Source organism: Oncorhynchus mykiss, chromosome 10 (genome assembly GCF_013265735.2).
Source record: "Oncorhynchus mykiss isolate Arlee chromosome 10, USDA_OmykA_1.1, whole genome shotgun sequence".
NCBI lineage: Eukaryota > Metazoa > Chordata > Actinopteri > Salmoniformes > Salmonidae > Oncorhynchus > Oncorhynchus mykiss.
In genome coordinates this window covers 45,087,269-45,111,828 of record NC_048574.1, presented here as the reverse complement: position 1 = coordinate 45,111,828, position 24,560 = coordinate 45,087,269, and the positions used below count along the sequence as shown (strand labels likewise).

The 24,560-nt window shown below is 43.1% G+C and overlaps 1 protein-coding gene across 4 annotated transcripts in view; it reads right to left on the bottom strand.

Annotated features, from left to right (window-relative positions):
• The window catches only part of LOC110534027 (leucine-rich repeat and calponin homology domain-containing protein 2), an 82,315-nt gene that overhangs the window by 11,247 nt on the left and 46,508 nt on the right, over window positions 1–24,560 (bottom strand). The window contains exons 3-16 of one of the 4 annotated variants that reach the window (XM_036990423.1): window positions 18,983–19,109; window positions 18,753–18,858; window positions 18,431–18,567; window positions 18,051–18,181; window positions 17,725–17,812; window positions 17,270–17,366; window positions 17,046–17,149; window positions 13,102–13,169; window positions 12,649–12,768; window positions 11,630–11,698; window positions 11,310–11,372; window positions 6,298–6,346; window positions 6,073–6,111; window positions 5,682–5,819 (exon numbers count right to left, since the gene is read on the bottom strand). In XM_036990423.1, coding sequence (XP_036846318.1) covers window positions 5,682–5,819; window positions 6,073–6,111; window positions 6,298–6,346; window positions 11,310–11,372; window positions 11,630–11,698; window positions 12,649–12,768; window positions 13,102–13,169; window positions 17,046–17,149; window positions 17,270–17,366; window positions 17,725–17,812; window positions 18,051–18,181; window positions 18,431–18,567; window positions 18,753–18,858; window positions 18,983–19,109 — 1,336 coding nt within the window. The remainder of the gene's footprint in view (window positions 1–5,681; window positions 5,820–6,072; window positions 6,112–6,297; window positions 6,347–11,309; window positions 11,373–11,629; window positions 11,699–12,648; window positions 12,769–13,101; window positions 13,170–17,045; window positions 17,150–17,269; window positions 17,367–17,724; window positions 17,813–18,050; window positions 18,182–18,430; window positions 18,568–18,752; window positions 18,859–18,982; window positions 19,110–24,560) is intronic. The other 3 variants (XM_036990424.1, XM_036990425.1, XM_036990426.1) reach the window with 3 other exon arrangements.

Genomic DNA, 24,560 nt, shown 5'->3' with positions numbered 1-24,560 from the left:
CCCTGCTACTGAAAAACATCCCCACAGCATGATGCTGCCACCACCATGCTTCACCGTAGGGATGGTGCCAGGTTTCCTCCAGACATGAAGCTTGGCATTCAGGCTAAAGAGTTCAATCTTGGTTTCATCAGACCAGAAAATCTGGTTTCTCATGGTCAAAGTCATTTCGGTGCCTTTTGGCAAACTCCAAGTGGGCTGTCATGTGCCTTTTACTGAGGAGTGGCTTCCATCTGGCTTCTCCCATCTCCACAGAGGAACTCTGGAGCTCTGTCAGAGTGACCATCAGATTCTTGGTCACCTCCCAGACAAAGGCCCTTCTCCCCCGATTGCTCAGTTTGCCCGGGCGGACAGCTCTAGGAAGAGTCTTGGTGGTTCCAAACGTGTGTTTTTGGAGACCTTCAATGCTGCAGACTATTTTTGGTACCCTTCCCTAGATCTGTGCCTCGACACAACCCTGCCTCGGAGCTCTAAGGACAATTCCTTTGACCTCGTGGCTTGGTTTTTGCTCTGACATGCACGGCCAACTGTGGGACCTTACATAGACATAGACCTTACATTCCCAAATAATGTCCAATCAATTGAATTTATCACAGGTGGATTCCAATCAAGTTGTAAAAACTCAATTAAAAGCTCAATTCCGAGTCTCATAGGTCTGAATACTTATGTAAATAGGGTATCAGTTAGTTATTTTTAATACATTTGCCAACATTTCTAAAAAACCTGTTTTCACTTTATCATTGTGGGGTATCGTGTGTAGATTGATGAGCACATTTTTTTTATTTAATCAATTTTAGAATAAAGGCTGTAACGTAACAAAATGTGGAAAAGGGGAAGGGGTCTGAATACTTCCCGAATGTACTGTATTGTACATGTAATCTACTACAGCGAGTGAAATGACTGCAACAACCTCTTAAGGATCGCCCCCTTTTTAATTTTTTTTGCCTAAAATGACATACCCAAATATAACTGCCTGTAGCTCAGGCCCTGAAACAAGGATATGCATATTATTGGTACCATTTGAAAGGAAACACTTTGCAGTTTGTGGAAATTTGTAATGTAGGAGAATATAACACAATATACAGTGCCTTGCGAAAGTATTCGGCCCCCTTGAACTTTGCGACCTTTTGCCACATTTCAGGCTTCAAACATAAAGATATAAAACTGTATTTTTTTGTGAAGAATCAACAACAAGTGGGACACAATCATGAAGTGGAACGACATTTATTGGATATTTCAAACTTTTTTAACAATTCAAAAACTGAAAAATTGGGCGTGCAAAATTATTCAGCCCCTTTACTTTCAGTGCAGCAAACTCTCTCCAGAAGTTCAGTGAGGATCTCTGAATGATCCAATGTTGACCTAAATTACTAATGATGATAAATACAATCCACCTGTGTGTAATCAAGTCTCCGTATAAATGCACCTGCACTGTGATAGTCTCAGAGGTCCGTTAAAAGCGCAGAGAGCATCATGAAGAACAAGGAACACACCAGGCAGGTCCGAGATACTGTTGTGAAGAAGTTTAAAGCCGGATTTGGATACAAAAAGATTTCCCAAGCTTTAAACATCCCAAGGAGCACTGTGCAAGCGATAATATTGAAATGGAAGGAGTATCAGACCACTGCAAATCTACCAAGACCTGGCCGTCCCTCTAAACTTTCAGCTCATACAAGGAGAAGACTGATCAGAGATGCAGCCAAGAGGCCCATGATCACTCTGGATGAACTGCAGAGATCTACAGCTGAGGTGGGAGACTCTGTCCATAGGACAACAATCAGTCGTATATTGCACAAATCTGGCCTTTATGGAAGAGTGGCAAGAAGAAAGCAATTTCTTAAAGATATCCATAAAAAGTGTTGTTTAAAGTTTGCCACAAGCCACCTGGGAGACACACCAAACATGTGGAAGAAGGTGCTCTGGTCAGATGAAACCAAAATGGAACTTTTTGGCAACAATGCAAAACGTTATGTTTGGCGTAAAAGCAACACAGCTGAACACACCATCCCCACTGTCAAACATGGTGGTAGCAGCATCATGGTTTGGGCCTGTTTTTCTTCAGCAGGGACAGGGAAGATGGTTAAAATTGATGGGAAGATGGATGGAGCCAAATACAGGACCATTCTGGAAGAAAACCTGATGGAGTCTGCAAAAGACCTGAGACTGGGACGGAGATTTGTCTTCCAACAAGACAATGATCCAAAACATAAAGCAAAATCTACAATGGAATGGTTCAAAAATGAACATATCCAGGTGTTAGTCAAAGTCCAGACCTGAATCCAATCGAGAATCTGTGGAAAGAACTGAAAACTGCAGTTCACAAATGCTCTCCATCCAACCTCACTGAGCTCGAGCTGTTTTGCAAGGAGGAATGGGAAAACATTTCAGTCTCTCGATGTGCAAAACTGATAGAGACATACCCCAAGCGACTTACAGCTGTAATCGCAGCAAAAGGTGGCGCTACAAAGTATTAACTTAAGGGGGCTGAATAATTTTGCACGCCGAATTTTTCAGTTTTTGATTTGTTAAAAAAGTTTGAAATATCCAATAAACGTCGTTCCACTTCATGATTGTGTCCCACTTGTTGTTGATTCTTCTAAACAAAATACAGTTTTATATCTTTATTTTTGAAGCCTGAAATGTGGCAAAAGGTCGCAAAGTTCAAGGGGGCCGAATACTTTCGCAAGGCACTGTATCTGGTAAAACATAATACAAATAAAAAAACACCTGTTCTTTAGTATTTTGTTTGTACCATTATCTTTGAAATGCAAGAGAAAGGCCATGTCTTGCTCCCAGACAAACTAAACAACTTCTTTGCTCGCTTTGAGGAGAATACAGTGCCACTGACACGGCCCACCACCAAAACCTGCGGGCTCTCCTTCACCGTAGCCAATGTGAGTAAAACATTTAAACGTGTTAATAACCCTCGCAGGGCTGCCAACCCAGACTCCATCCCTAGCCACGTCCTCAGAGCATGCGCAGACCAGCTGGATGGTGTGTTTACGGACATATTCAATCAATCCCTATCCCAGTCTGCTGTTCCCACATGCTTCAAGAGGGCCACCATTGTTCCTGTTCCCAAGAAAGCTAAGGTAACTAAGCTGAACGACTAGCACTCACCTCCGTCATCATGAAGTGCTTTGAGAGACTAGTCAAGGACCATATCACCTCCACCCTACCAGACACCCTAGACCCACTCCAATTTGCTTAGCGCCCTAATAGGTCCACAGACGACAATCACACTGTACACTGTCCCACTTGGAAAAGAGGAATACTGTTTTAACCTTCCGGTTACTAGTCCAACGCTCTAACCACTAGGCTACCCTGCCGCCCCACACTCAACTTCAACAAAACAAAGGAGATGATCGTGAACTTCAGGAAACAGCAGAGGAAGCAGCCCACTATCCACATCGACGGGACAGTAGTGGAGAAGGTGGAAAGTTTTAAGTTCCTCGGCATAAACATCACGGATAAACTGAAATGGTCCAACCACACAGACAGCGTGGTGAAGAATGCCAACAGCGCCTCTTTAACCTCAAGAGGCTGAAGAAATTTGTCCTGTCACCAAAAACACTCAAACATTTACAGATGCACAATCGAGACCATCCTGTCGGGCTGTATCACCGCCTGGTACGGAAACTGCTCCACCCACAACCGTAAGGCTCTCCAGAGGGTAGTGAGGTCAGCACAACGCATCCCCGGGGCAAACTACCTGCCCTCCAGGACACCTACAACACAGGAAGGCCAAAAAGATCATCAAGGGCAACAACCACCCGAGCCACTGCCTGTTCACCCTGCTATCATCCAGAAGGTGAGGTCAGTACAGGTGCATCAAAGCTAGGACCGAGAGACTGAAAAACAGCTTCTATCTCAAGGCCATCAGACTGTTCAACAGCCACCACTAACATTGAGTGGCTGCTGCCAACATACTGACTCAAATCTCTAGCCACTTTAATAATAACAAATGGGATGTAATAAATGTATCACCAGTCACTTTAAACAATGGCACTTTATATAATGTTTACATACCCTACATTACTCATCTCATATGGATATACTGTACTCTATACCATCTACTGCATCTTGCCTATGCCGTTCGGCCATCGCTCATCCATCCATATATTTATATGTACATATTCTTATTCATTCCTTTACACTTGTGTATATAAGGTAGTTGCTGTGAAATTGTTAGGAATTGTTCGATTACCTGTTAAATATTACTGCACGGTAGGAACTAGAAGCACAAGCATTTCGCTACACTCGCATTAACACCTGCTAACCATGTGTAAGTGACCAATAAAATCTGCTTAGATAATAATGTATTATTCCAGCACGGGTGCAATTTCCATTTTGGCCACTAGATGACAGCAGTGTATGTGCAAAGTTTTAGACTGAGCCAATGAACCATTGCATTTCTGTTCAAAATGTTGTTTCAAGACTGCCCAAATGTGCCTAATTTGTTTATTAATAACTTTCCATGTTCAAAATTGTGCACTCTCCTCAAACAATAGCATGATCTTTTTTTAACTGTACTTGCTGCCAATATCAGATATGTCTATGTCCTGGGAAATTGTCTTGTTAATGCTAATAGCATTAGCCTACGTTAGCTCAACCGTTCCGTGGAAGGGACACCGATCCCAAAGAAGTTGCTGCAGTTAGTTTCAGAAAGGGTGGCAAGGAATATGTTAGTCCTAAATATTTCAAAAACTATAAGCATTAGGGACAAATCATTCACTAAACCCTAAACCTCAACTAAATCTTCTGATTAATAAAGTAGAATTTGAGCAAGTTGAGGTGACTAAACTGCTTGGAGTAACCCTGGTTTGTAAACTGTCGTGGTCAAACATGTTGATACATAATAAAGTGCTGCTCTGCCTGACTTTTTAACAACGCTATCAACAAGGCAGGTCGTACAGGCCCTAGTTTTGTCACACCTGGACTACAGGTGTGGTCAGATGCCACAAAGAGGGACCTCGGAAAATTACAATTGGTTCAGGACAGGGCAGCATGACTGGCCCTTAAACATACACGGAGAGCAAACATTAATGACATGCATGTCAATCTCTCATGGCTCAAAGTGGATGAGAGATTGACTTCATCACTACTTGTTTTTGTAAGAAGTGTTGACAAGCTGAATGCACCCAGCTGTCTGTTTAAACTACTAGCACACAGCTCAGACAGCCATGTATACCCCACAAGACATACCACCAGAGGTCTCTTCACAGTCCCCAAGTCAAGAACATATTATGGGAGGCGCAAAGTACTACTTAGAGCCATGGCTACATGGAACTCTATTCCACATCAGGTAACTGATGCAAGAAAGTAGAATCAGATACAAATAAATAAATAAAATACTAAAATACACCTTATGGAACAGTGGGGACTGTGAAGAGACACACACAGACACGCTGAAACATACACATGATAAGACACGCACGTACAGATGGATTTCGTATTATAGATATGTGGTAGTAGAGTAGTGGCCTGAGGGAACACACTTAATGTGATGTGAAATGTAACGTCATGTAATATTTTAAATTGTATATAAAACAGCCTTAATGTTGCTGGACCCCAGGAAGAGTAGCTTCTGCCTTGGCAACAGCTAATGGGGATCCTTAATAAATACATATAGAAATCAACATCATGGGATTCAGAGTGCAATGTGGTAGCCATGGTCTCCTTACCTTCAGATAATCTTTCCTCAGATACTTGTTCCTCCTGCGCTCCTCGTTCTGGTTGAGTACAGGTGGAACCTCTGGCCACTTTGGGTCCGTGTCTGACTCGGATTTCAGGCTGCCATCGTAGGAGCATGAAGAGGAGGGCTGCAGAGACAGAGAGACAGAGAGAAAGAGACAGGTCAAGATACTGGACACTGTATTAACCAAATGGCAATGCAATAATGGACAAAACCCCCTTGGCTTTAGCAGCACTAGAACATAATTTAAAAGAGATGATTGACCTAAAGCCTCTCCCTACGTCACTCAGTTATAAAAGGCTAACATGCACACAGACACGTCTTCACATGGACGGTGATGAGGGTGAGGAAACAAAAAGGCACGAATGAAAATGGAAGACCTCAGAGAAAGCGTCGTCGTCGTCTGTGAAGTCAGGGTCCTTTCCAGAGAGAGACAGAGAGAGGTGAACGACATGAGTGAAACCCAGACAACAAAACCAAGGCCTCGCACACGGACACATTAGAAAGGGGAACTGAAAACAATGACCACGGTGTAGTATTACTCGCACAAAATGGGAACAATGAGTAGCATGTTCCCTGTGGAAAACAGGACAGGAAGTACTTACCTGCCCACTCAGCACTGACGTGCCACTGCTCGCTTCATCCAGAGAGGCACTAGGAGAGAGACAGGAAAACACTGACACCGACTCACTCAGTCACACGTATTTACCTTCAGGGACAATACCCTCATTTATTGGACAGTGTGTCATCACGAGGGCAGCCAACAGTCAATAACAGACAATGGAACCTTTACTGCATAGACATGGAATCACTGGCCACCTTAATAATGGAACACTTGTCACTTTATGAAATGATTACATACTGCTTTACTCATCTCATATTTACATACTGTATTCTATTCTACTGTATTTTAGTCAATGCCACTCAGACGTTGCCCATCCTAATATTGATATATTTCTTAATGACATTCTTTTACTTTTGGATTTGTGTGTATTGTTGTGAATTGTTAGATACTACTGCACTGTCGGAGCGAGGAACACAAGCATTTCACAACACCGGCAATAACATCTGCTAAATATGTGTATGCGACCAATAAAATTGGACTTGATTTGGTGTAGCTCAATTGGTAGAGCATGTGCAACGCTGTGGTTGTGGGTTTGATTCCTACGGGGGACCAGTACAAAACTAAAAGTATGCACTCACTAACTCTGAGTCGCTCTGGATAAGAGCGTCTGCTAAATGATTTGCATGTAAAAATGTAATTACTCGTAGTTATAGCTACAGTGCATTCAGAAAGTATTCAGACAGCTTGACTTTTTTCCACATTTTGTTATGTTACAGCCTTGTTCTAACATGGATTGAGTAGTTTTTCCCCCTCAATCTACACACGTTACCCCATAATGACATCACAATACCCCATAATGACAAAGAAAAAACAGTCAATCAATCAATAATATAATAATTATTTTAACATGGATTGAATAGTTTTTCCCCCTCAATCTACACATGATACCCCATAATGACATCACAATACCCCATAAGGACAAAGAAAAAACAGTCAATCAATCAATATAATAATTATTTTAGCTAAATGTTTTATTTTTCATTTACAATCTGTAGAACCTATGAGAATAGAAAGGTTCAATACTTTTGTGAGGCATCACAGCACAGTTGAAAAATATATGGCAAATAGAAATCCAAAATGGATGGGAGGGGTTGAATGGAGCTGAAGGGTGGGACTAATAACAAGGTAACCAATGTAAAACATACGGCGTCTGTGAAATGTATATGGGTTCAGAAGTTTTGTGAAATAACACAGTTACAAATAGAAATCAAACTGGATGGACATCAGAAATAGAGGAAGGACTAAAAACAAACTAAATATAACTATTGTAAAATAGATTGTCTGTAAAATGTGTATAAGATGTATAAACTGAAAGTAAAAGCCTAAGTGTTTATTAGTTTACGCCTATTGGGGGAAGGGTGGTAGGGTTTCCGGGGAATAAAGGTGTATTCTTAAAAAAGTATGTATGTCTATATAGGTATGTGTATGTAACTATGTATATGGATATATATATATTTACCCTAAAAAATATATGGGGGATTGGAAATTATGCAGACAATTACATTGATGGAAGCAACAATCTTTCCGCAATATTAAGCTGATCCACCCCTTAAATAAATAAAAAAAGTTTGTTCATTTTATTTGCTAATTTATATATACAAATATATTAAAAAAATATGGAAATATCACATTTACATAAGTATTCAGACCCTTTACTCAGTGCTTTATTGAAGCACCTTGCCAGCGATTACTACAGCCTCAAGTCCTCTTTGGTATGACACTACAAGCTTGGCACACCTATATTTGGGGAGTTTTTCCCATTCTTCTCTGCAGATCCTCTCAAGCGCTGTCAGGTTGGATGGGGAGCATCACAGCACAGCTATTTTCAGGTCTCTCCATAGATGTACGATCGGGTTCAAGTCCGGGCTCTGGCTGGGCCACTCAAGGACATTCAGAGACTTGTCCCGAAGCCACTCCTGCGTTGACTTGGCTGTGTACTTAGGGTTTTTGTCCTGTTAGAAGGTTAACCCTCGCCCCAGTATGAGGTTCTAAGTGCTCTGGAGCAGGTTTTCATGAAGGATCTCTCTGTACTATGCTCCATTGATCTTTCCCCCGATCCTGACTAGTCTCCCAGTACCTGCAGCTGAAAGACATCCCCACACCATGATGTTGCCACCACCATGCTTCACTGTAGGGATGGTGCCAGATTTCCTCCAGACATAACGCTTGGCATTCAGGCCAAAGAGTTCAACCTCAGTTTCATCAGACCTGAGAATATAGTTTCTCATGGTTTGAGAGTCCTTTAGGCGCCTTTTGGCAAACTCCAAGCAAGCTGTCATATGCCTTTTACTGAGGAGTGGCTTCCGTCTGGCCACTCTAATATAAAGGCCTGATTGGTGGAGTGCTGCAGAGATAGTTGTCCTTCTGGAAGGTTCTCCCATCTCCAGAGAGGAACTGTGGAGCTCTGTCATAGTGACCATCGGGTTCTTGGTCACCTCCCTGACCAAGGCCCTTCTCACCCGATTGCTCAGTTTGGCCGGGCAGCCAGCTCTAGGAAGAGTATTAGTGGTTCCAAATGTCGTCCATTTAAAAATGATGGAGGCCACAGTGTTCTTTGGGATCTTCAATGCTGCAGAAATGTTTTGGTACCCTTCCCCAGGTCTGTACCCTGAAACAATCCTGTCTCTGAGCTCTACAGACAATTCCTTTGACCTCATGGCTTGGTTTTTGCTCTGACATGCACTGTCAACTGTGGGACCTTATATAGACAGGTGTGTGCCTTTCCAAATCATGTCCCATCTATTGAATTTACCACATGTGGACTCCAATCAAGTTGTAGAAACATCTCAAGGGTGACCCTGGGCTCAATGTTGAGTCTCAGAGGAAAGGGTCTGAATACTTATGTAAATATGGTTGTTCTGTTTTCAATTTTAATAAATTTGCAAACATTTCTAAAAACCTGTTTTCACTTTGTCATTATTGGATATTGTGTGTAGATTAGAGGTCGACCGATTAATCGGAATGGCCGATTAATTAGGGCTGATTTCAAGTTTTCATAACAATCGGAAATCTGTATTTTTGGACACCGATTTGGCCAATTAAAAAAATAATAATAATAATTTCGTTTTTTTACACCTTTATTTCATCTTTACTTAACTAGGCAAGTCAGTTAAGAACACATTCTCATTTTCAATGACGGCCTAGGAACGGTGGGTTAACTGCCTTGTTCAGGGGCAGAACGACAGATTTTTACCTTGTCAGATCAGGGATTCAATCTTGCAAATTTACAGTTAACTAGTCCAACGCTCTAACCACCTGCCTCTCATTGCACTCCACGAGGAGCCTGCCTGTTATGCGAATGCAGTAAGCCAAGGTAAGTTGCTAGCTAGCATTAAACTTATCTTATAAAAAACAATCAATCAATCATAATCACTAGTTAACTACACATGGTTGATGATATTACTAGTTTATCAAGCATGTCCTGCGTTGCATATAATCGTTGCGGTGCGTATCGTTGCTCTAATGTGTACCTAACCATAAACATCAATGCCTTTCTTAAAAATCAATACACAGAAGTATATATTTTTAAACCTGCATATTTAATAAATCCAGGTTAGCAGGCAATATTAACCAGGTGAAATTGTCACTTCTCTTGCGTTCATTGCACGCAGAGTCAGGGTATATGCAACAGTTTGGATGCCTAATTTGCCAGAATTTTACGTAATTATGACATAACATTGAAGGTTGTGCAATGTAACAAGAATATTTAGACTTATGGATGCCACCCATTAGATAAAATACAGAACGGTTCCGTATTTCACTGAAACAATAAACTTTTGTTTTCGAAATGATAGTTTCCGGTTTCGACCATATTAATGACCTAAGGCTTGCATTTCTGTGTGTTATTATGTTATAATTAAGTCTGTGATTTGATAGAGCAGTCTGACTGAGCGATGGTAGGCACCAGCAGGCTCGAAAGCATTCATTCAAACAGCACTTTCGTGCGTTTGCCAGCAGCTGTTTATGACTTCAAGCCTATCAACTCACGAGATTAGGCTGGTGTAACCAATGTGAAATGGCTAGCTAGTTAGCGGGGTGCGCGCTAATAGCGTTTCAAACGTCACTCGCTCTGAGACTTGAAGTGGTTGTTCCCCTTGCTCTGCATGGGTAACGCTGCATCGAGGGTGGCTGTTGTCGATGTGTTCCTGTTTTGAGCCCAGGTAGGAGCGAGGAGAGGGATGGATGCTATACTGTTAAACTGGCAATACTAAAATATCTATAAGAACATCCAATAGTCAAAGGTTAATGAAATACAAATGGTATAGAGGGAAATAGTCCTATAATTCCTATAATAACTACAACCTAAAACTTCTTACCTGGGAATATTGAAGACTCATGTTAAAAGGAACCACCAGCTTTCATATGTTCTCATGTTCTGAGCAAGGAACTTTAACGTAAGCTTTCTTACATGGCACATATATTGCACTTTTACCATCTTCTCCAACACTTTGTTTTTGCATTATTTAAACCAAATTGAACATGTTGTTTCATTATTTATTTGAGGCTACATTTATTTTATTGATGTATTACATTAAGTTAAAATAAGTGTTCATTCAGTATTGTTGTAATTGTCATTATTACAAATAATTTTTTATTTATTTTTTTAAATCAGCCGATTAATCGGTACCAGCTTTACTTGGTCCTCCAATAAATCGGTATCCGGTATCAGCGTTGAAAAATCTTAAAATCGGTCGACCTCTAGTGTAGATTGATGAGGAAAAAACATTATTTAATACATTTTAGAATAAGGCTGTAATGTAACAAAATGTGGAAAAAGTCAAGGGGTCTGAATACTTTCCGAATGCACTGTATTTTTGAGACAAGATCCTATAACACGAGTCACTGGGACAGTTTCGATGATGGCATGCTTTTGAGTGTATGACTAGGCTCAACTTGCGCCCAGGAAACAGGCTAGTTTTATGCACGTGACCCAAGGTCTTAGAGTGTAACGGGCAGAAGTAATGTGTTTAGGTAGAGCTGTGCTGTACGTACCTGCGGATAGCCTGAGAGGGGAACCTTTGTTTGCTGCCGGAGCTGCCAGAGTGACTGAGGAACCTGGACAGGTAGACAGAGGGGTGGTTAGTACCATCTCTCCATTTTCTCTCTGCAGGCACAATGTGTTCAGGCAGTCATGATATAGAACGGGTTCAAGTGGATTTAAGAAGTGGAGAACAACGAGAACAACGAAGGGTGTGCATTCATCTCACAAGGCACAGAAACATGCATTTAATTCTCCAACCTGACAGTTTTCTATACATACATCCACCTCCTTAAACGTTCACAATCTCACTCTATCACACATCTGTCTCTACCTGTGTGCACGGCCGGCAACCCTCCTTCGATGAATTAGACTCTCTGCTCTACAAATTAAGGATCGTCGTCTAGTAGCCACACATCATGTGTGCACCAAATCAGGTCCAAGGAAGAGGCGAGGTGGAGGAGGAGCAGGAGATGGATGAAGCAGGGAGGGATTAAGAGGAGAGAAGAGGGGAGCCAATGACAGGGAGGTTCGTTAGATGCAGAGCAGGAATAGAGATCGTTAGAGCGTGGTGATGGAGTAACTTCAGGAGAAAGAAGAGTAGTAAAATGTCTGGAAAGGAACTAAGGTCTGCACATACAATGGATAAAATACAGGTAATACACTCTTGGATAAAACGGTTCTATCTAGAACCTAAAAGGGTTCTTCAGCTGTCCCCACAGGAGAACCCTTTGAAGAACTGTTTTTCTTTGGTTACAGGCCGAACCCTTTTCCCCACAGAGGGTTCTACATGGAACCAAAAAGGTTCATCCTGGAACCAAAAAGGGTTCTCGTATGGGGACAGCCGAATAACCCTTTTGGAACCCTTTCTTCTGAGAGCGTATAGAAGGACCCAATGCAAGAGAAATGATAATGTGCACTCTTCACGTATCACCTGCTGTCTGCAACAGCTATGGCTGGCTCACGCTGACAATTGATTATTGTTAACCTAATAACTATGGGTAGAACCCCAATAACCAGTCAGAAACCCATGACTGTCAAGGTTGTAAATCAAGTCCTTTTCTTTCCGGTCTTGTAGAATGAAAAGAAGAGTCCTTCCCCCTTCCAACCCTCTCCTCCAAGAACATCCCAGGATCTTCCTGCCCTTTCACTGATAAGGGGTCAAGGATGGAGTGAGAGAGCGCGAGCAGAGGTGAGGGCGGGGGATGCTGAGCTCAGCAGAGGTGAGGGCGGGGGATGCTGAGCTCAGCAGAGGCGAAGAGGACAGAGAGATATGGGGCTAGGAGCAGGGATCAGAGTGAGGTGAGGTCAGAGAGGAGGAAACAACCATGGGGTCAGAGGTCAGCCTCTCACCTGTTCTGTTGCTCCTGCTGTAGGAGCTGGACGGCAATCTTCCTCAGGTCCAGCACCTCCTTCAGCTCTTCCTCCTCCTCCTCCTCTTCCTCCTCCTCAGCTAGCTGATCTTTATCAGAGCTGCAGGCCACAGGGACATGACAGTCTGAAACCTACGCCAACTGCTTCACACTCACACTGTAATAGCATGAACTCACAATGTGGCCATACTATAGTGGCAGCTATCCAACGGCAGCCTTCTCAGCATGTCTACTGTCCCGGCCTGTTGTTATTATTTCACAACTACTATCATCTAGCGGCTATCATCTAGCTGCTAAGTATCAACTCACCTACAGTACATTAACCAGGGTTGGAAATACATTATCTAAGGAGACTGACAGATCAATATTATTTCAGTTCAAACTTAAATAACTGCCCTTCCTCCTCCTGTCTATCCGTGTAGTGAGGACTTACCCAGACTCCTCTTTCCAGCTTTCCTTATCTTTGCTTTGGTGTGACTTGTTAAGAACCTTCTCCAATTCCTGAAACACAGAACAAATAGTCAGATTCATTAATTCAATAAAAGCATATATTTTTTAAAAGTTATAGTTAAGCAATAAGTGTGGTATATGGCCAATATACCACGGCTAAGGGCGGTTCTTATGTGTGCCGCAACGCGGAATGCTTGGATACAGCCCTTATTGCTAGGTGCCTTATTGCTATTGTAAACGGGTTACCAACGTAATCAGAGCAGTAAAAAGTAATGTTTTTTCATACCCGTGGTATACGGTCTGATGTACCACGGTTGTCAGCCAATCAGCATCCAGGGCCCGAACCACCCAGTTTTTAACAAGATGTGTAAAACTCCTACACTACTATCCAGGTTCAATCACAAGCTTGTTTTCCATTATCGATCCAAGTCAGGCCGAGACACATTTCATTTGGCCTTTAAGCGCTGTGCCTTGGCTTATTCCACAAGTCCCCCCCCCCCCCCCAAGAGATATTGGTGTGCAAAAGAGCAGAAAAGTAAATAAATATAAACAGTATGGGGATGAGGTATGTAAAATTGGGTGGGCTATTTACCGATAGACTATGTACAGCTGCAGGGATCGGTTAGCTGCTCAGATAGCAGATGTTTGAAGTTGGTGAGGGAAATAAAAGTCTCCAACTACATCTCAACACGGCCTTCGCCATGGAAGAAACCACTTCCGACCAAATCACAAATACACGGTCAAAATAAATACTTAAAATCATCAATAACCACAATAAGGTAACCCCATTGACATTTCATAAATATGCACACTTCAATTAATAGTATAAAGCAGAAAAAGATAGGTCGTCTCATTTAGCTTCCCCCCCCCCCGGGTTTGGCCAGCTTGGCACGAGCCACCACACAGGATACCTCGCACTTCAGACTGCGGGCCTGGTTGGCACAGCAGGAAGAAATAATTCACCTCTTCAATCAACGATGCTTAACACGGAAGTTTGTAACAGAGTATATATGAACAGACTACAGGCCGACACCAGCTCTGTGGCAACTCCACAATCGCACTAATCTACACTACATGGCAAAGGTCATGTGGCAACCCCTTCAAATTAGTGGATTTGGCTATTTCAGCTCACAGGTGTTGCCGGCATGTGTACAAAAATCGAGCACACAGCCATGTAAACATTGGCAGTAGAATGGCCCGTTTTTTCACATTTTATTTAACTAGGCAAGTCAGAACGGCATAGGATATCACCTTTCCAACAAGTCAGATCATCAAATTTCTGCCCTGCTAGAGCTTCCCCAGTCAACTGTAAGTGCTGTTATTGTGAAGAGGAATGTCTAGGAGCAACAATGGCTCAGCCGCTGAGTGGTAGGCCACACAAGCTCACAGAACGGGACCCCCGAGTGCTGAAGCGCGTTAAAAATTGTCTGTCCTCAGTTGCAACGCTCATTACAGGGTTCCAAACTTCTTCTGGAAGCAACATCAGCACAATAACTGTTTGTTGGGAGCTTCATGACATGGGTTTCCATGGCCGAGCAGCCGCACACAAGCCTAAGATCACCATGCACAATGCCAAGTGTCGGCTGGAGTGGTGTAAAGCTCGCATTAGACTCTGGAGCAGTGGAAACGTGTTCTCCGGAGTGATGAATCACGTTTCACCATCTGGAAGTCCGACAGAATAATCTGGGTTTTGTGGATGCCAGGAGAACGCTACCTGCCCGAATGCATAGTGCCAACTGTAAAGTCTGGTGGATGAGGAATAATGGTCTGGGGCTGTTTTTAATGGTTTGGGCTAGGTCCCTTAGTTCCAGGGAAGATAAATATTAAAGCTACAGCATACAATGACCTTATTGATGATTCTGTGCTTCCAACTTTGTGGCAACAGTTTGGGGAAGGCCCTTTCCTGTTTCAGCATGACAATGCCCCTGTGCATAATGTGAGATCCATACAGAAATGGTTTGTCGAGATTGGTGAGGAAGAACTTGGCTGGCCTGCACAGAGCCCCGACCTCAACCCCATTGAACACCTTTGGGATAAATTGGAACGCCGACTGTGAGCCAGGAGTAATTGCCCAGCATCAATGCCAGACCTAACTAATACTCTTGTGTCTGAATGGAAGCAAGTCCCGGCAGCAATGTTCCAACATCTAGTGGACAGCCCTCCCAGAAGAGTGGAGGCGGTTGTAGCAGCAAAGGGGGGACAAACTCCACATAAATGGCCATGATTTTGGAATGAGATGTTCGACGAGCAGATGTCCACATACTTCTGTCCTTCTCTCAGCACATATCAAAGCTGCAGGCTAAAGTTAAATCTATACTGGGTTTCCGCTATCCCTCCTCTTTCACCCCAGCTGTTAAACTACTTCAGCCCTCCTCCTCCACATACAACACCCGTTCTGCCAGTCACATTCTGTAAAGGTCCCCAAAGCGCACACATCCCTGGGTTGCTCGTCTTTTCAGTTCGCTGTAGCTTGCGACTGGAACAAGCTGCAACAAACACTCAAACTGGACTGTTAGACGTCTTCATTCAAAGACTCAATCATGAACATTTTTACTGACAGTTGTGGCTGCTTTGCGTGATGTATTGTTGTCTCTACCTTCTTTCAAATCAAATCAGAGGTCAAATAGAGGTCCTGGATGGCAGGAAGCTTGGCCCCAGTGATGTACTGGGCCATACGCACTACCCTTTGTAGTGCCTTGCGGTCGGAGGCCGAGCAATTGCCATACCAGGCAGTGATGCAACCAGTCAGGATGCTCTCGATGGTGCAGCTGTACAACCTTTTGAAGATCTGAATCTTTTCAGTCTCCTGAGGGGGAATAGGTTTTGTTGTGCCCTCTTCACGACTGTCTTGGTGTGCTGGACCATGTTAGTTTGTGCTGTTGTCTGTGCCCAACAATGTTTGTAACATGTTTCGTGCTGCTACCAAGTTGTGCTTCTGTCATGTGTTGGTACCATGTTGTGTTGGTATTATGCTGTGTTGTCATGTGTTGCTGCCATGCTGTTGTCTTAGGACTCTCTTTATGTAGTGTTGTGTTGTCTCTCTTGTCGTGATGTGTTTTGTCCTAATTTTTTATTTTTTTATTTTTTACTCCCAGCCCTCATCCCCCCAGGAGGTCTTTTGCCTTTTGATAGGCCGTCATTGTAAATAAGAATTTGTTCTTAACTGACTTGCCTAGTGTTAAGTTCGAAATATCAGAGTAAGAAATCGACGGACACTATGAAAGCTCCAACCAAGTTTATTCACCAATTGGGTCCATACAGCTGCATAACACAAAATATATTCACACAAGCACTGATATTTAACCCTATTTAACCCTGAGTCTCCTCCTACACATCTGAACAGCCAATGCATCTCTGTTGCTAGACAGAACCTTAGTGATATCTGTTCTTCCTCACTTCCTCTAACCTGACCTCTGCCCCAAAATGTTCACTCCTCCAACTCATGGCTGTCATGTTGACTCGTACCAGACTGGGTACATTCTCCTCGAATAGTATCACTGATGGCTAACAATAACATATCGGGACAGAACGGAAATGTTACACATTCCCCTCTTTCCCTCAGTGACATTAATAAGTATATTTCATATTTTCAGAACCAAACACTAGTTAAATAAAAGGTTAAATAAACAATTTAAAAATATATATATATATTGTACTTTAATTCTTTGCCTGATTTAGGGCACTTGAGAGCTGTGAATGTCAGGTATGGGATCGCAAGTTTTATGACTTGATGAAAGGTATGATTAGTTTTAAGCCCGGATTACTCTTGTACTAACAATCTCCTATACCCCGGAGCTAATAGTGGAAAAGAAACAGACAGTGGTAGCACAGTACCTCCCCCGCGGATAGCTCGACAGAGGAAGACATGCTAGTTACTGGTGTACGTGTAGTGGCCATACAGCTCCCTATGGATGTCTTGTGATGTACCTTTATACAGGAGATGTAGGGTCCACCACTCTGCTGCCCGTCCCCCTCTGACAGGGCAGCATCCTCCTCTGGGTTGGGCTCGATGAAGTCATAGGGTTCCTGATCTATGGGCACAACACACCAGGTTGAACCTCAGACTATGTGCTTGTTGCCAGTTGAGCACAATATTGCTCAAATACTGTTACCGAACAGTCAAATCCACTGCATCTAAAAACAGGCCTTACCTTTGCCTGAGTCCATCTTGGAGAGGAGAGAGAGCGCGTCGGCGCGGGCCGTCTCTGAGACCTGAGAGTGCAGGCTGATGGTGTCATCGTCAGAAGGCTAGAGGAAGAGAGGGAGAGGCGAGGAGGAGAAGGGAACTTAAGAGGTAAGTGAGCGTGAACCATAAACGAGTGCACTGAACATGTCTGCATGACCTACAGAAGGTGGTTGACTTGGGCCGGAGCTGACAGGAACATTGTACAGGCACCTCAAATATTCTACTGCTTTAGTTCCTGCAAAATATCGTGGTGTTCCAGCACCTAAAATGAGTACCGGCACCTACTTCAGTCCAAGTCCAGCACTGCCTATAGAATAAATACTAAGGGGCAGTATCAATTTGCCGTGGTTGAACGCACACCAATAGGCTTTGTACAGTCTAAGCCTCACTACAGTCTGACTACAGTGGGTGAACTCTGACCTCCGTCGTAGACAGTCTTTTATCCCCGTTGTCACTGCCGATACCAGAGTCAGGACCGTGGTTCTTACTGGGGTAAAAATCCTCCATGCTGCAGAGACATATAAAGGGATAGTCAGAAATAAAAGAGAGTCAGACAGTTTTGTTCAAGTCACAATCATGACGACATCATAAGCACTTCATAATACGTCGAACCTGTGTCATTAATCTTCAAATATATGTTATACCAGTTGTCATTATAGTTTAATGGAACACACCATTTATGATGCATATGGTCTATTGTCTTGTCTGTAGTATACGTAGTAGTATGATATGATAGAAGAGTGTACCTGTCGGTCAGAGGCTGGGGAAGGCAGCGTTTGCCCAGGGAGGGGAGGTCCAGAGAGTCAGGCTTCTTATTCAACCTACATGTTTGGATGTTCAGGTACTTAAAGATGTGCACCTTGCCCTTCAGGCAGATCTGAAATACACAAATAGTAGATGAAATGAAGTGTGCAATTGTTCCTCGGAGATGGTGGTATTTCATGAATACTGTCACACCTGGGTGGGGGGGGTTCTAGGCACATTGCCGAGCTGAGGTTAACCTATGTATTACTGTAACAACATCCTTGATACACATCCAGATGGCAGCGGATACTCCCATGCAGCGCCAAATGTCAAATACAGCACAAACTACCACAGATGTTGCCACACAAGAACACACACACACCTGTGCAGGTGGGGACTGCATAGGGTTGTTGTCGAGGATGATGTGCTGCAGCTGCCTGAGTCTCCTGTAGACAGGAGGGATCTCTGTGATCTTATTGCAGGAGAAGTCTAGTCTGGTGAGTGGCAGGTCCGCCAACTCTGGAGAGAGAGCGAGGGGTAGAGAAAAATAAAGAAAGCATAAAAGGCATGGGGTTGGATATAGAATAGAGAGTGCGGTAAACCTATATAGTTGGTATCTGTCACTGCTCTGGGGTCCAGAGAGGTGTTTGGGAAGAGAGAAAGAGTGAAGAGGACCAGGGGAGAGAACGTAAACTGCTACATACCCTCAGGCAGCATGTGAAGACAGTTCCTCCTGATGTTGAGTTCCCGTAAGGCCTGGAGCCTCCCCACCTGAGGGGGCAGCACCTGGATCTCATTACAGCTGATGTCCTACAGGGGGAAGACCGAGAGCAGGCGGTCATACAGAGGCCTACAAATGACTGGACATAGATCATAAATACATGTGGAAAGACACACGCACACACACACTCATGTGCTCTGGGCCAGTGCTCACCAACTCCATCAGCTCTTTGGCCTTCCCAATTTCCTCTGGGATGGACACTAGCTTGTTGTTGCTCACCACCAGCACTTTGAGGGGGAGGCTAAACAGGTATTTTGGCAATGTTGAGAGAAGGTTCCGGCTACAAAAACACAAAATACACATATTCACTATAGTCAGTATTCAGCAACAAAGGACAACCATCTTAAAAGAATGTTAGTGAAACTAGAGGAGACTGCGATCTAATTGTGTCTAGGAAATGAACAGTACTGTCTAGATATGATCATCTTCATAACTTTAAAAACAACATCACAGCGTATTTCCCACACTATGAAAGAGGAAATGCTCTTTTGTTACTTGATCCTGTGAAGTCCCTAAAAAGGAGAACACCATTCTCCTGAGATAAAGCAGAATAAAACTGAATATAGTTGTGATCAGCAATGAACGGGGTTCACAGCATGACAGAAAGGACACATGATCAGTTGGATAACAAAGCAAGCACTCTGTCACGTAGCAACTATATTTTTTGGTATTCTATTATCCCCATTAGCTGTTGCGAAAGCAGCAGCTACTCTTCCTGGGGCCCACACAAAACATGAAACATGAAACATAATACAGAACATGAATAGACAAGAACAGCTCAAAGACAGAACTACATACACTACCGGTCAAAAGTTTTAGAACACCTGTTAATTCAAGGGTTTTTCTTTATTTTTACTACTTTCAACATTGTAGAGTAGTGAAGAAATCAAAACTATGAAATAACACATATGGAAAAGTGTTAAACAAATCAAAATATGTTATATTTCAGATTCTTCAAATAGCCACCCTTTGCCTTGATGACAGCTGCACACACCCTTGGCATTCTCTCAACCAGCTTCACCTGAAATGTTTTTCCAACAGTCTTGAAGGAATTCCCACATATGCCGAGCACTTGTTGGCTGCTTTTCTTTCACACATCCTAAACCAGCTCAATTTAGTTGAGGTCGGTAGATTGTGGAGGCAAGGTAATCAATCTGATGCAGCACACCATCACATGCCTTCTTGGTAAAAATAGCCCTTACCCATCTTTTAGGTGTGTTGGGTCATTGTACTGTTGGGGAAAAAAATGATAATGGGACTAGGCCCAAACCAGATGGGATGGAGTATCGCTACAGAATGCAGTGGCAACCATGCTGGTTAAGTGTGCCTTCAATTCTAAATAAATCCCAGACAGTGTCTCCAGCAAAGCACCTCCAAACCATCACACCTCCTCCTCCATGCTTTAAGGTAGGAACTACACATGTGGAGTTCATCCTTTCATCCACATGTCACAAAGATGTGGCGGTTGGAACCAAAAATCTCCAATTTGGACTCCAGACCAAAAGGACAGATTTCCACTGGTCTAATGTCCATTGCTCGTGCTTCTTGGCACAAGCAAGTCTTCTTCTTATTGGTGTCCTTTAGTAGTGATTTCTTGCAGCAATTCAATGGACTGTCATTTCCTTTTGCTTATTTGAGCTGTACTTGCCATAATATGGACTTGGTCTTTTACCAAATAGGGCTATCTTCTGTATACACCCCTACCTTCACAAGAAGGAAAGAAACGCATTACAGGTGATTACCTCATAAAGCTGGTTGAATGAATGCCAAAAGTGTACAAAGCTGTCATCAAGGCAAAGGGTAGCTATTTGAAGAATCTCAAAAATAAAATATATTTTGATTTGTTTAACACTTTTTGGGTCACTAAATGATTCCATGTGTTATTTCAATGTTTTGGTGTCTTAGCTATTATTCTACACATTAGAAAATAGTCAGAATAAAGAAAACCCTTGAATGAGTAGGTGTTCTAAAACTTTTGACCAGTAGTATAGATTTAAAAAATGGCACACATAACACGTACAGTTGCAGTCGGAAGTTTACAAACACTTAGGTTGGAGTCATTAAAACTCGTTTTTCAACCACTCCACAAAATTCTTGTTAACAAACTATAGTTTTGGCAAGTCTGTTAGGACATCAACTTTGTGCATGACAGTCTTTTTTCCAACTATTGTTTACAGACAGATTATTTCACTTATAATTCACTGTATCACAATTCTAGTGGGTCAGAAGTTTACATACACAAAGTTGACTGTGTATTTTAAACAACTTGGAAAATTCCAGAAAATGATGTCATGGCTTTATAAGCTTCTGAGAAGCTAATTGACATCATTTGAGTCAATTGGAGGTGTACTTGGGGATGTATTTCAAGGCCTACCTTCAAACTCAGTGCCTCTTTACTTGACATCATGGGAAAAATCAAAAGAAATCATCCAGGTCTACAAAGATTGTAGACCTCCACAAGTCTGGTTGTTCATCTGTACAAACAATAGTATGCAAGTATAAACACCATGGGACCACGCAGCCGTCATACCGCTCAGGAAGGAGACGCGTTCTGTCTCCTAGAGATGAACGTACTTTGGTGCGAAAAGTGCAAATCAATCCCAGAACAGCAACAAAGGACCTTGTGAAGATGCTGGAGGAAACAGGTACAAAAGTATCTATAGCCACAGTAAAACGAGTCCTATATCGACATAACCTGAGAGGCCGGTCAAGCAAGGAAGAAGCCACTGCTCCAAAACCGCCATAAAAAAAGCCAGACTATGGCAATCCAACTGCACATGAAAACAAAAATCGTACTTTTTGGAGAAATGTCCTCTGGTTGGATGAAACAAAAATAGAACTGTTTGGCCAGAATGACCATCGTCATGCTTGGAGGAAAAATGGGGAGGCTTGCAAGACAAAGTACACCATCCCAACCATGAAGCACAGGGGTGGCAGCATCATGTTGTGGGGCTGCTTTGCTGCAGGGTGGCAGGGTAGCCTAGTGGTTAGATCGTTGGACTAGTCACCGAAAGGTTGCAAGTTCATATCCCCGAGCTGACAACGTACAAATCTGTCGTTCTGCCCCTGAACCGGAAGTTATCCCACTGTTCCTAGGCTGTCATTGAAAATAAGAATTTATTCTTAACTGACTTGCCTAGTTAAATAAAGGTAAAATAAATAAAATAGAGGGACTGGTGCACTTCACAAAATTGATGGCATCATGAGGGAAGAAAATTATGCGGATATATTGAAGCAGCATCTCAAGACATCAGTCAGGAAGTTAAAGCTTGGTCGCAAATGGGTCTTCCAAATGGACAATGACCCCAAGCATACTTCCAAAGTTGTGGCAAAATGGCTGAAGGACAACAAAGTCAAGGTATTGGAGTGGCCATCACAAAGCCCTTACCTCAATCCTAAAGAACATTTGTGGGCAGAACTGGAAAAGCGTGTGCGAGCAAGGAGGCCTACAAACCTGACTCAGTTACACCAGCTCTGTCAGGAGCAAACGGCCAAAATTCACCCAACTTATTGTGGGAAGCTTGTGGAAGGCTACCTTGTTTGACCCAAGTTAAACAATTTAAAGGCAATGCTACCAAATACTAATTGAGTGTATGTAAACTTCTGACCCACTGAGAATGTGATGAAAGAAATAAAAACTGAAATAAATACTTCTCTATTATTATTCTGATATTTCACATTTTTAAAATATAGATTGATGTGATGCTAACTGACTATAGATTGAGGTGATGCTGACCTAAACTGACCTAAAACAGTGAATTTTTACACGGATTAAATGTCAGGAATTATGATTAACTGAGTTTAAGTGTATTTGGCTAAGGTGTATGTAAACCTCCGACTTCAACTGTACATATCAATACATACACACAAAATCTAGGTCAAATAGGGGAGAGTTGGTCTGTGAGGTGTTGCTTTATCTGTTTTTTTAAACCAGTTTTGTTGTTAATTTGAGCAATATGAAATGAGAGTTCCGTGCAATCGTGGCTCTATAAACACTGCTCAAAAAAATAAAGGGAACACTAAAATAACACACCCTAGATCTGAATGAATGAAATATTCTTATTAAATACTTTTTTCTTTACATAGTTGAATGTGCTGACAACAAAATCACAAAAATGATCAATGGAAATCAAATTTATCAACCCATAGAGGTCTGGATTTGGAGTCACACTCAAAATTAAAGTGGAAAACCACACTACAGGCTGATCCAACTTTGATGTAATGTCCTTAAAACAAGTCAAAATGAGGCTCAGTAGTGTGTGTGGCCTCCACGTGCCTGTATGACCTCCCTACAATGCCTGGGCATGCTCCTGATGAGGTGGCGGATGGTCTCCTGAGGGATCTCCTCCCAGACCTGGACTAAAGCATCCGCCAACTCCTGGACAGTCTGTGGTGCAACGTGGCGTTGGTGGATGGAGCGAGACATGATGTCCCAGATGTGCTCAATTGGATTCAGGTCTGGGGAACGGGCGGGCCAGTCCATAACATCAATGCCTTCCTCTTGCAGGAACTGCTGACACACTCCAGCCACATGAGGTCTAGCATTGTCCTGCATTAGGAGGAACCCAGGGCCAACCGCACCAGCATATGGTCTCACAAGGGGTCTGAGGATCTCATCTCGGTACCTAATGGCAGTCAGGCTTCCTCTGGCGAGCACATGGAGGGCTGTGCGGCCACCCAAAGAAATGCCACCCCACACCATGACTGACCCACCGCCAAACCGGTCATGCTGGAGGATGTTGCAGGCAGCAGAACGTTCTTCACGGCATCTCCAGACTCTGTCTCGTCTGTCACATGCTCAGTGTGAACCTGCTTTCATCTGTGAAGAGCACAGGGCACCAGTGGCGAATTTGCCAATCTTGGTGTTCTCTGGCAAATGCCAAACGTCCTGCACGGTGTTGGGCTGTAAGCACAACCCCACCTGTGGTTGTCGGGCACTCATACCACCCTCATGGAGTCTGTTTCTGACCGTTTGAGCAGACACATGCACATTTGTGGCCTGCTGGAGATAATTTTGCAGGGCTCTGGCAGTGCTCCTCCTGCTCCTCCTTGCACAAAGGCGGAGGTAGCGGTCCTGCTGCTGGGTTGTTGCCCTCCTACGGCCTCCTCCACGTCTCCTGATGTACTGGCCTGTCTCCTGGGAGCGCCTCCATGCTCTGGACACTACGCTGACAGACACAGCAAACCTTCTTGCCACAGCTCGCATTGATGTACCATCCTGGATCAGCTGCAGTACCTGAGCCACTTGTGTGGGTTGTAGACTCCGTCTCATGCTACCACTAGAGTGAAAGCACCGCCAGCATTCAAAAGTGACCAAAACATCAGCCAGGAAGCATAGGAACTGAGAAGTGGTCTGTGGTCACCACCTGCAGAATCACTCCTTTATTGGGGGTGTCTTGCTAATTGCCTATAATTTCCACCTGTTGTCTATTCCATTTGCACAACAGCATGTGAAATTTATTGTCAGTGTTGCTTCCTAAGTGGACAGTTTGATTTCACAGAAGTGTGATTGGCTTGGAGTTACATTGTGTTGTTTAAGTGTTCCCTTTATTTTTAGGAGCAGTGTAATATTGTATGCTTTCTTGAATTTGTTCTGGATTTAGAGACTGAAAAGGCCTCTGCTGGCATGTCCGGTGGAGTAAGTGTGTGTGTGTGTCAGAGGTGTGTGTAAATTGACTGTGCAAACAATTCAGATTTTTATTTATTTATATATATATATAAAAAAAATAAG